Consider the following 12,827-nt stretch of genomic DNA (forward strand, 5'->3'; position numbering starts at 1 on the left):
TATATATATATATATATATATATATATATATATATATACTTACATGTGTGGTATTCAGCTTTGTTCGGGTATTTTCCCGCGTCATTGTAGTTGTGCTTTTAAAGTTGTAGCAACGTTTTGGCAGAATCTCATCTGCCATCATCAGGCTTCTGTATTGTGTTCGTCTGTGAGTCAGACTTTCACAGCCGTTTCTGTTTTAAATTTGGTGCTAGCCTACTGCTGTGCCAGAATGGTTTTTTCTTCATCCTGATTGGTTGGGGGTCTTGGTCTGTGTTTATTGGTCTTGGAGTTTGCTGTGTTCTGCTTGATTGGTGTTTCTAATATCTTCTGCCTGTTTTGTGGCTCTTTTTGTGTCTTGATTGGCTGGCAACATTGTGTTCCTTTATATATATATGGATCTTTGGTTATTCGGGTTTTCTCCCGCGTAAAATTGGAAGTATCTAGGCGACGTTTCGATGAAGTCTCATTCATCATCTTCAGGCTTGTGTCTTCGGCTTTGTGCTTCTCGGAGTAATATATATATATATATATATATATATATATATATATATATATATATATATATATATATATATATATATATGGAGGGAGGGAGGGAGGGAGATTCAGCGGCTTGCCTCCGTGGTGTGCTTGCAGGTATGAATTGGCGTTTGATGCTCTGTGGAAATGTTTGGTGCAGAGTAGATTGTCTCCACAAATGGGCCACTTCCCCCAGTCCCTTGTTTTTGCGCCTGGGAATTAACACTCAGTTCATCCAGAAGAGATCGAGCTGGGATGCAGCGCTGCAGTTGTTCAATTAGGAGGAAAATTCTCAGTTAAGGAGGAAGATTCCTAAAAAAACTCCTTTGGTGCATTGACCCAAATCGTGGAGGAGGAAAAAGATGTTGCTTCGTGGTCCAGAAGTCCTTTCTGGAGAAGCCGCTTCTTTTGTCCTTCAAAATCAGGGGTGGGCAACCACAGGTAGACCTCGACTTACAACAGTTCGTTTAGTGGCCGTTCCAACTTACAACGGCCCTGAAAAAAGTGATTTAGGACTAATTTTCACACTTAACGACCGTTGTAGCATCGCCATGGGGATGTGATCAAAATTCAGAGGCTTGGCAACTGATTCATATTTATGACGATTGCAGTGTCGGGTGGGGGGGGGGGCGGAATCCCCTTTTGAGACCGTCTGACAAGCAAAGTCAATAAGGAAGCCGGATTCATTAACTATAACAGATAATAACAGATAATCAGAGTTGGGAGGGACCTTGTAAAGTCATCTAGTCCAACCCCTGCCCAAGCATTTCTGACAGATTTCTGACACCATTTCTGACAGATGGCAGTCCAGTTTCTTCTTGAAAGCCTCCAGTGATGAAGCTCCCACAACTTCCGAAGGCAAATTCTGTTCTATTGGTTGATTGTTCTCACAGAAAATTCCTCCTTATTTCCAGGTTGAATCTCTCCTTGTTCAGTTTCCATCCATTATTCCTTGTCTGGCCTTAAAGTTCTTTGGAAAACAGCTTGACCCCTTCCTCCTCTCTGGGGCAGCCCCTCAAATATTGGAAGACTGCTCTCCTGTCTCTTCTGGTCCTTCTCTTCACTAGACCAGCCAGGCCCAGTTCCTGCAAGCATTCTTCATATATTTTAGCCTCCAGTCCCCTAATCCTCCTGGTTGCTCTTCTCTGCACTCTTTCTAGAGTCTCAACGTCTTTTTTATAGTGTGGTGACCAAAACTGGATGCAGTACTCTAGGTGGGGTCTTACTAAGACTTTACAGAGTGGTATTAGTACCTCACTTGATCTTGATTGTATGTATCCCTCTGTTAATGCAATTTAGGATTACATTAGCTTTTGTGGCTGCTGCTGCACACGGCTGGCTCCTATTTAGCTGGTTGTCCACTAAGACTCCAAGATCCCTCTCCCAGTTACTGCTGTTGAGCCTGGTTTCCCCCAGTCTATAGGTGTCCTTTGGGTTTTCCTTGCCTGAGTGTAGGACTTTACTTTGCTCTACCTTGAATTTCATTCTGTTAGATAGGGCCCAGTGTTCTAGTCTGTCAAGAATCCATCTGGATCTTGAGCCTATCTTCTCGGGTGTTAGCTATTCCTGCCAGCTGTTCCTGCCACTTAAAAACTGCAATAATTCATTCAACAACGGTGGCAAGAAAGGTCGACAGATGCCGCAAAAAATTCCCCTAGCCACTGTTTTCACTTAGCAACGGAAACGTTGGGCTCAGTTGTGGTCGTAAGTGGAGGACTACGGCCGGCGGACTTCAACTCCCAGAATCCCCAAAGCCAGCATGGCTGGTTCAAGAATTCTGGGAGTTGGAAGTCCAACAAGTTGTAAAGCTGCCCTTTTTTAAAAAAGGGGGCCCTTCCTTCCAACCCCTGTGTAGTGTGTACCCCACTCTCTGCCCCCCAAGGGCCTTCTTCTCCCTTGGCCCCTTTGCTCTGGAGAATGTACACGCCCCGCACAGACAAGCAGGCCTCTGTGTCAAAAGTCGCCCCCCCCCCACAACCCAACAGGAAACTCAGATCCTGTTGCAATGGATTTTATGCAAGTGACTCACTTCGCTTTCGTAGTGTCCCCTCCCCAACCGCCTTTGCGTGAGTGGTGAGGGTGGTGTTGTAATCGGAGTCCTATCTGAGAACATGGGCTGTTTTGTCTTGATCCCAGGCATTTATTTGCTTGTTCCTTGAGCCACATTAATTATCCTGCCGTTCGTTCGTTCGGGGACTGGAGGAAAGGTTGCACTTGGGAGGGAGAAAAACCCAGCAGAGATTCTGCAGAGCCTTAGAGCAGGGTGTCCAACCTTGGCAACTTTAAGACTTGTGGACTTCAACTCCCAGAATTCCTCAGCCAGCAAAGCTGGCTGAGGAATTCTGGGAGTTGAAGTCCACAAGTCTTAAAGTTGCCAAGGTTGGACACCCCTGCCTTAGAGGTTGTCCTCGACATACGACCACAGGCGAGCCTGAAGCTGCTGCTTGCTAAGCAAGAGGGTGATGAAGTTGGGTTCTGCCCCGTTTTATGACCTTCCTCGCCACAGTGGTTGGAGTGAATCACTGCAGTTGTTAAGTAAGGCAGCTGTTCAGTGAATCTGGCTTCTCCATTGGCTTTGATCGTCAGAAGGGAATCCCAGGATACGGTGAAATAAATATGAACCCGTCGCCAAGCATCCAGAGTTTGATCACTGACCATGAGGGTGCTGCAATGGTCGTACGTGTGAGAAACAGCCGCAAGACACTTTCTCCGGTGCAGTTGTAACTTTGAACAGTCGCTAAATGAATGTTTGTAAGTCAAGGTCTACTGTATTATTACCATTATGAATTTTCACCTCGTATCCCCTTTCCTGCAACGGGGCGCTTGCGGGGTCCTTTGGCATCAGGGGTTGGCAGTTACGGCACTTTTACAACTTGTGAACTTAGGTTAGAAAAATATGTCTTCCCTGCACCCAAGCTGCAAAGCTGTCTGACTGGGTATCATATCTCAGCCTTATTCCTTTGCATTCCTCTTTTGGAAAATATATATATATTTTTCCTCCCAGGTACTTCATGATCTGTTCTTGTAGTCTAAACCAGAGGTCTCCAACCGTAGTCACTTTAAGCTGGCTGGGGAATTCTGGGAGTTGAAGTCCTCCAGGCTTAAAGTAGTGGCCAAGGTTGGAGACCTCCTGGTCTAAACAAGACTCAGAGAAGCAGGTTTGTCCCTGGCCTTTAGCCAGACGGAGAGTTTCATGCAACCGTATGGGGTATTATTTATTCAAATGAATAAATTAGCAGTATATTTGGAAGGAGAGAAAATATCCCTTTCCTAATGGACAAACGGTCAGGGGCATCTGAGCTAAATAAACAAACAGTTCCTAACTCTGCAACTTTAATGCGTAACAAATAGGATACTATAGCACCGGCCTTGTATCGCAAGAGATAAATACTCAGCACTGTGTCTTTTGTGATAAGTGGTTAACGTGCATGGTACCATTGTCTTAAGGAACGGATAGTTCTGCGAACAAGTCAGAGTTTGTTTCTTTTCTGTTCTTTATTTGGCCATTCTTTGCGGATTAAAGAAATGGTGGTGAAGTTGAGCTTCACTCTTGCTGATACTTGTCCGAGCTACTCTGGTTTGCTCAGTGACAACATGCTGAATTTCTAAACCCTCAGCTGACTTTTGTAAGTAAACAGCCAGGGTGTGTGTGGGTGGGTGGGGGGGGTAGGATCAAAAGGTCATGCAGGGAAACCTCGACTTAGTACTACAGTTGGGAGCAGAATGTCTGTTGATAAGCAAGGCAGTTGTTAAAGTGAGTCCTGTCTCGGTTTTACAACCCTTTTTTGGCCATGGTTGTTAAGTGAATCCTGCTTCCCCACAACCAGTGACTTTCCTTGTTGGAAGCCAGCTGGGAAAGTTGCAAAAGGCGACCCCACGACCCCAGGAAGCTGCAATCTGTGGAAGTTGAAATGTTTTGGGGCAGAAATGCCAACAAGCTGACGGTACCTTCTATCATGTGTGGTGGTTATGCTCCAAGACCAGGACCTACTGGACTACAATTAAAAATTGGATGCAGGGAATTACAGGACATCAAATTGAACCTAAACCAGAACTCTTCCTGTTAGGAATCATTAAAGATCAATATCCAAAAGAAATAAAATAGATTATCTTACATATTCTAACAGCAGCCAGGATAGCTTTCACACAAATGTGGAAAGGGCCCAACACTCCCACAGGGGACTTAGGCCTACAAAAAATAATGGAATGTGCGGAAATGGATATGCTTAAGTTAGAAATGAAAGAGAAGGAGGACTCCGAGTACTATTCAATCTGGCACAAATGCTATGAATGGGTAGAGAATAGATAGAAGAAATAAGAAGAGATTAATTGTAAGAGACCTTAAGAAAATGATATGTAGATATATAAGTATATAAGATAGAACTAATTATAGATAAAGGTAACAATCATTGGTAGACGTATATTAAATGTTTTAGGAGTTACAAGATAAGAATACTTGCAGATGTCAAAACAGTTGAAAATTGAATACGGTTTGAATTGTATTGGTGGAAAACACAATAAATATTTATTTTAAAAAAGAGAAATGTTTTGGGGGACAGGGGCTTGCATGACTGTCTTTTTCCCACTCTTCAGTGGGTTGCTAGAATAGCAGTCACTTCCCCTCCAGGGTGGTTGTCTTTTTTTCTTTTCACACAGCAATCTTCATCATCCAGTTTTGGTCACCAGACTATAAAAAAAGATGTTGAGACTCTAGAAAGAGTGCAGAGAAGAGCAACCAGGATTATTAGGGGACTGGAGACTCAAACATATGATGAACGGTTGCAGGAACTGGGCTTGGCTAGTCTAGTGAAGAGAAGGACCAGGGGAGACAGGAGAGCAGCCTTCCAATATTTGAGGGGCTGCCCCAGAGAGGAGGAGGGGGGTCAAGCTATTCTCCAAGGCCCCCGAAAAGCCAGACAAGGAATAATGGATGGAAATTGATCAAGGAGAGATTCAACCTGGAAATAAGGAGAAACTTTCTGACAGTGAGAACGATCAACCAATGGAACAGAAGTTGCCTTGGGAAGTTGTGGGAGCATCATCACTGGAGGCTTTCAAGAAGAGACTGGACTGCCATCTCTCAGAAATGGTGTAGGATCTCCTGCTTGGGCAGGGGGGGTTGGACTACATGACCTACAAGGTCCCTTCCAACTCTGTTAAATCTGTTAATCAGTGTGTCTCATCCTCAGGAAATTCAAGATGAGTGGACTTCAACTCCCAGAATTCCCCCAGCCACATTCAAATTCAGTATAGAGCTGGAAGGGACCTTGGAGGTCTTCTAGTCCAGCCCCTTGCTCAGGCAGGAGACTCTCTACCATTTCAGACAAGTGCCTGTCCAGTCTCTTCTTTAAAAACCTCCAGTGATGGAAAACCCACAACTTCTGAAGGAAAGTCTTTTCCACTGGTTAATTGTCCTCCCTGTTAGCAAGTTTCTCCTCAATTCCAGATTGCTTCTAGCGTAGTTCCAGCATAATCTAGAGCAAGCGGTTCCCAGCTACTTTAAGACATGTGGACTTCAACTCCCAGAATTCCCCCAGCCATCAGTGGATTGTACTGCTGTACAGTCCTGCTACTGTACTGTACTACTAGTTTGAATTTGGGCTGGGAGGAATGGCATATGATTAAAGACAGCAGTTTGCCAAAGGACCAGTCTTTTACGGAAGCAGAGCCAGATATTTATGCACACAACCAGGCCCCCTAGATCCGAATAGTTCAGCCATGAAGACCTTCCTCTTCCTCTACTCCTGCTAATGTGGAAGCCCTCTGCATTTCCACCTTCCTTTCTCACAGGGAAATCATAAGCAACATTTTAGCTTTTCATCTCTGTTCGTTTTCAGCTATAGGACTCTTTGGCTACAGTCGGGGCCAGCCTGGGAAATGCTTTGCATTCTTAAAAACCAGCATCAGAGATACAGAAACCGTTGGGATTGATTTTCCAATCTCAGCTGAGCATCCTGAAATCCACCGCAGCTTAATATGCAAAAAGGCAACGTGTGGAGTAGCTCAGAGGTGGAAAGGAAATGGTCTTTTAGCTCGGCATTTAGAATAGAATAGAGCTGGAGGGGACCTTGGAGGTCTTCTAGTCCAGCCCCCCCTGCTCAAGCAGGAGACCTATACCATTTCAGACAAGGGACTGTCCAGTCTCTTCTTACAAACCTCCAGGGATGGAGAGGCCACGATTTCTGAAGGCAACTTCTGTTCCGCTGGTTAATTGTCCTCCCTTGTTAGGGTTTCCTTTCAGATGGGTGGACCTCAAGTGCCAGAATTCCCCAGCCAGAAGGGGACCAACTCTCAAAATTCTCTAGCCAGCCTATGGACCAACTCCCAGAATCCCGTGCTGGCTGAGGAATGCTGGGAGTTGAAGTCCATCCAAATTAATATTGCTGAGGTTGAGAAACATTGTCCACGGCAGGGTTCTCCAACCTTGGCAACTTTAAGACTTGTGGACTTCAACTCCCAGTATGGCTGGCTGAGGAATTCTGAAGTCCACAAGTCTTAAAGTTGCCAAGATTGGAGACCTCTGGTCTATGGAGATTCTCAGTCATCCAGATGATGTTTGTCCCAAAAGTGTTTTTTCAAAAGGCAACTGGACTTTGTTTTGCCTTGAAGAGGTTTCGCTTCTCATCCAAGAAGCTTCTTCAGAACTGAAGAAGCCAGTTCCAGTTGCCTTTTGAAAAAACACGTTTGGGTTGAGAAACATTGTTTTAGCCTGCTGGCAGAAAGGGTGGAGAGGAGGGAAGAGAAAACTCTGTTTTTCCTGATACTTGGAGGGACCAGGTCAGTGTGAGCATCTGGGTTACCTTCCTTGGCTTGGTGCCCTCCGTGAGTCTACAACACCCCACTGGCATTTGGTCCTATCCCCAAACCCCAAAAACTGTCTACTATTGACCTCACCCCCTTCCTAAGAGGCCTGTTGGGGGCGTGCATAAGTGCACCAACGTGCCTACTGTCCCTGTCCTATTGTTTCTTTTTATTTTTCTTATAAGTTTCTATCTCATGTATTCAAAACTATGTTTATTCTTACACCTGTATCTTGTAAGCGATTGACAAATCAAATAAATACCAAATACTAAATAGAAGGTTGACTGGCAGCCTCTTGGCACTCGACCTAGGAAACCTCACAATCTTTTTTGCCTGGGTTGGGATGCTAAAGTTGGCCTTACAGGCTCAGTGCATAAACTGCCTTGGTGCTTCTCTCTTTGGAGTTTTCTCCAGAACATTTTCTTCTGGCTAAACATTGTAAACAAAGTACTCTTGTTGGGGAAATGAATCCCTGGTCTCCTGGGAGGAAACATAGCACAAGAAGAAGGATGCTGAACCGGCAGATCTATCATCTGCAGCAGGGAAGTGATGGGGATGGAGCCAGTCTCTGAAACTTGCCAACAGGCCCCTGGCTAAAGAATGGAATGGAATGGAAGAGTGGACTGGAAGGAAAGGAAAGGGAAGGGAATGGAGGAGTGGAGTTGAAGGGAAGGGAAGAGAATGGAGGAGTGGAGTGGAAGGGAAGGGAAGGGAAGGGAAGGGAGGAGTAGAGTTGAAGGGAAGGGAATGGAGGAGTGGAGTGGAAGGGAAGGAAAGGGAAGGGAAGGGAGGAGTGGAGTTGAAGAGAAGGGAAGGGAATGGAGGAGTGGAGTGGAAGGGAAGGGAAGGGAGGAGTAGAGTTGAAGGGAAGGGAATGGAGGAGTGGAGTGGAAGGGAAAGGAAGGGAATGGAGGAGTGGAGGGGAAGGGAAGGGAGGAGTAGAGTTGAAGGGAAGGGAATGGAGGAGTGGAGTGGAGTGGAAGGGAATGGAGGAGTAGAGTTGAAGAGAAGGGAAAGGAGGAGTGGAATGGAATGGAATGGAATAGAATAGAATTCTTTATTGGCCAAGTGTGGTTGGACACACAAGGAATTTGTCTCTGGTGCTCAGTATACATACCGTACAAGCAACAGGTCATAAGCATAAGCATAATAAAATATAATCCCCAGTGATATCCCTAGGATACTAAATAAAAGCAGTCAACATAAACAAACAACCAAGTTATAGTCATAAAATGCTAAAGGAATAGGAAAGATGAGAAGGATAACAGCAACACAGCCCTGTTGCGTGGTTTGACATCCCCGGCATAAGACAGTGTTGTGGGAATTAGTTGTTTAGCAGCGGGATGGCATGGGGGGGGGGGGTTTGGGAATTGTCCTTGTGTCTAGTTGTTTGGCATTAAATCTTGATTTCTCCATGGAGCAACCAAATGTTTCTCCAGGCTCCCGCAAAAGTTCTGCTTCTCCCCTAAATAATCACGGTTAGGATTTGCAAATCTTGTTTTCTGCTCTGGCAGGAAGCGGAACCTTTGCCAAGAGGTTGAGTCTGTTCAAGATTTTGCCTGGTGGGTGACTGGGATCAGCTGAGGCCCCACTGCCTTTCCTGAAAGGTGGAAGGGCTGACCCAGAGGTGTGGAGGTCTCCCTCCCACCCACCCTCTTCCCTTCCCTTCCCTTCCTTCCTTCAGACATGTTTGCCCTGGGAAGGGAGCTTTCCATCGTCGCCTCTCCTGCTGGAGGCACAAAGGGAAATCTGTGATTGAGTCATGGCTCTGGCACTTCCTGCCTGGGAAAAGGACGAGGGGCGGGAGAGCAGCCCATCCCTCAGCTGAGGAGGACTGGGGACAAGATAAGCTGCCCTCTTGGTCCCCAATGGCAGACACCCCCCCATTTGCCTGCGGATGGTTAACCTACAGCAGGGGTCTTCAACCTTGGCAACTTTAAGCCTGGAGAACTTCAACTCCCAGAATTCCCCAGCCAGCAGAACTGTTGCAAATCAAGGACTACCCAGGACAGGAATTAAACTGCACCAGAAACAATTTAATAATCCTTGGCAGAAGAGGGTACTTTGCATTTTATGTACTTTGCACTTAAAAAAAAAGAAAGAAAGAAACCAAAGGCTGCCTTTGCACAATCAGCCAGCCTTGTAATTGGAAGAAGGCAAAATTATTCACAAGGAAAAATGAATTGGGGATAAGTGGTTTTTAACAGGGCTGTAACACGGCTTACGAACCCAACTTATAATAAACCCTAAAAGAGGCCGAATTCACACACCTAACAAAGCGCTTAAGAGAGAGGAGCTGAGTCTGTCCGGGGCTTAGTTTAGTCTGAAGGAAGACTCTGGTTTGGGGTGTTTTTTTTCCTAAGAAGAATGAAAACAAAGATTGACTTGGTGCTTTTGTGGGATTTCCAAAGGCTTTTATTTATTTTATTTTATTTTTTAAAAAAGGGACACAAGATAGCTTTCCGCTTTAGGGTGGTTTTTTTTTATGTCTCCCCAGAGAATGGATGAGAAAAAAAAAAAAACAAATTGTGAGGGAGGAAGGAAGTCCAAGTAGACCTTGAGCTTTGTTTGGGCAGAGCCTGGATTTATGCTTGAAACTGAAAGCAGTGGAAAAAAACCCCCCCACAGCCCTGGTTATTCCCATGCGGCGAATTGCCCACAGGACTGCCTAAATTTCATCATATTTGGAAAAGGGAAAAAAGCTATTTTATTTGGAAGAGAGGCAATTGGGACCTGCTGTGTATTTCCTCATCTTCTTAGTCCATCTCACCGGCTTTCTTGAGGGCTGCTGGTGTGACAGGAGGTATAAGTAGTCCTCGGCTTACGATTAGTTGCTTAGTGGCCGTTCGGAGTTATGACGAGATTAGAAGAAGATTAAGAAGAGATTAGACAGCCATTTGTCTGGAATGTTATGGCATGCTGGCTGGGGAATTTGGGGAATTGAAGTCCACACGTCTTAATGTTCCAAGGTTGTATAACCCGGTACAGGATCTCCTGCTTCAGATGAGGTTGGATTGGAAGACCTCCAAGGTCCCTCCCCACTCTCTTATTTTGTTATTCACTCTGTAGTGTTTGCTTGGTTGATTTGGACTTACTTCAGTGTGCAAAACACAACTAATTCTAGAGTAGAGTAGAGTGGAAGAGAAGAGAAATAGAAAAGGGTAGGGTAGGAGTAGAATAGAAATAGAAATAGAATAGAATAGAATAGAATAGAATAGAATAGAATAGAATAGAATAGAATAGAATAGAATAGAATAGAATAGAATAGAATAGAATAGAATAGAAAATAGAATAGGGTAGGGTAGGGTAGGGTAGGAGTAGAAAAGAAAAGAAAAGAAGCTGGAAGGGACCTTGGAGGTCTTCTAGTCCAGCCCCCTGATCAAGCAGGAGAACTATACTATGTCAGACAAGTGACTGTCCAGTCTACTCTTCTAATTACTTAAGCTTTGGGGTTTAGCATGTTGTTGAATTCGGCTGCAGTGACTTGCTCAAGAAACCGTAGTTGGTATGTTTCTTGCTCCTGGGGCTTGGTTGGTTTGTGGCTTAGCGTGATGGGCCAACCCTCCCTAACCCTTGTGGCCTCCCAATGGCAGTGCAGCCACGCTGTGTGTCCTGGGCTGGCTTGAAGGACTAGCCGGCCTGACGTGAGTCCTCTTTGCCTCTCTTTGCAGAACGTGCTGGCCAAGGCCCTCTACGACAACGTGGCCGAGTCCCCGGATGAGCTCTCCTTCCGGAAGGGGGACATCATGACGGTGCTGGAGCGCAACACGCAAGGCCTGGACGGCTGGTGGCTCTGCTCCTTGCACGGCCGGCAGGGCATCGTGCCGGGCAACAGGCTGAAGATCCTGGTGGGGATGTACGACAAGAAGCAGCTCCCGGGGCCTGTCCAGCCTTTGCTGCCCCAGCCTGCAGGACAAAGCCCACTGGCCTTCTCCCAGCCAGGGGGCTACTCCCCGCTCTCCCCTGCCTCTCAATACACCCCCATGCACCCCTCCTACCTCCCCCAGGAGGACAATGTCTACTTGGTGCCAGCGCCCAACAAGACCCCAGGGCCCCCGGGGCCCTTCCAGTCTCCTGCCGGCAAGCAGACTTCCGCCTACCCCAAGCAGAGCCCTTCTCAAGCCCAGGATGTCTATCAGGTGCCAGCTGGGCCAACTTGCCCATCCCAGGACATTTACCAGGTCCCTCCAGGTCCCTCCATTCTGGGGCAGGACATTTACCAGGTGCCTCCTTCTCTGGACGGCCATGGCTGGGATCCCCCAAAGGCCCAAGGCAAGGTAAGTGGCCGAGACGGGGCGTCTTTCGGTTTTCACACCAGCTGTCAACTCAGAAAACATTCCTAGGCCTGTTTTAGTAGTTGCCATTAAAAAAAGGGGGGGGGAGGAAGGAAATCTGGAAGAGCCGTGCAGCAGTTTGCAAGCGGAAGTACATTCCAACTCTTATCTTTAAAAGATTGTAACTGAAGTACCAGAGCTTTTGCCTGGAAATATATTTAATTGGAGAATGTGAATGATGACACCCAGTCTGTGAACGTGCTCAATTGGAGGATCTGATTTATGACACACCCGGGGGGGGATGGGGGAAACAGCGTCACAGGGGACTGTAAATTACATATGCCAGAGTTGGCTTGCTGTCAGGATTCCAGCAATTGTTGGGGACTTCTGGTTTGAAGGGCTTCGGCGACAGACAGAAATCTGCAATCGTGCACGGTTTCTATCTGGGCTCGCCGCTGGAGCGCCCCGAGCCGGCTGGTTTCGGGGCTAAGCCACCCCGTAGAGGTGGTGAAGAGGGGGGAGACCGCCAGCAGGGTCAAGGAGAGCCGCATCTCTCCTCCTCAGCTGGCCATTACTCCCTTTCCCGAAGGCGGTTGTAGCGGTGGTCAGAAATGGCCACCACAAAGGAGAACTCGACCAGGATTCCAGCAATTGTTCTCACTCTCAGAAAATTCCTTCTTATTTCCAGGTTGAATCTCTCCTTGTTCAGTTTCCATCCATTATTCCTTGTCTGGCCTTTGGGTGCCTTGGAGAATAGCTTGACCCCTTCCTCCTCTCTGTGGCAGCCCCTCAAATATTGGAAGATGCTCTCCTATCTCCCCTGGTCTTTCTCTTCCCTAGACTAGCCAGGCCCAGTTCCTGCAACCATTCATGGTTTATCGTATGTTTTAGTCTCCAGTCCGCTAATCTTAACAGATTAACAGAGTTGGAAGGGACCTTGTACATCATCTAGTCCAACCCCCCACCCACCCATGCAGGAGACCCTACACCATTTCTGACAGATGGCAGTCCAGCCTCTTCTTGAAAGCCTCCAGGGATAAAGCTCCCACAACTTCCAAAGGAAACTTCTGTTCCACGGGTTGATTGTTCTCACTGTCAAAAAATTCCTCCTTATTTCCAGGTTGAATCTCTCCTTGTTCAGTTTCCATCCATTATTCCTTGTCTGGCCTTCGGGTGCTTTGGAAAACAGGTTGACCCCTTTCTCCTCTCTGGGGCAGCCCCTCAAATATTGGA

At 46.6% G+C, this 12,827-nt stretch overlaps 1 protein-coding gene across 2 annotated transcripts in view; it reads left to right on the plus strand.

Moving 5' to 3' along the window:
* Window positions 1-12,827, plus strand: part of BCAR1 (BCAR1 scaffold protein, Cas family member) — a 59,380-nt gene that overhangs the window by 25,699 nt on the left and 20,854 nt on the right. For both annotated transcript variants that reach the window (XM_087971767.1, XM_087971768.1), the window contains exon 2: window positions 10,992-11,597. In XM_087971767.1, coding sequence (XP_087827893.1) covers window positions 10,992-11,597 — 606 coding nt within the window. The remainder of the gene's footprint in view (window positions 1-10,991; window positions 11,598-12,827) is intronic.

This window comes from Notechis scutatus, chromosome 9 (assembly GCF_049901735.1).
Source record: "Notechis scutatus isolate UNSWTSFEM ecotype Mainland chromosome 9, rNotScu1.2, whole genome shotgun sequence".
Taxonomy (NCBI): domain Eukaryota; kingdom Metazoa; phylum Chordata; class Lepidosauria; order Squamata; family Elapidae; genus Notechis; species Notechis scutatus.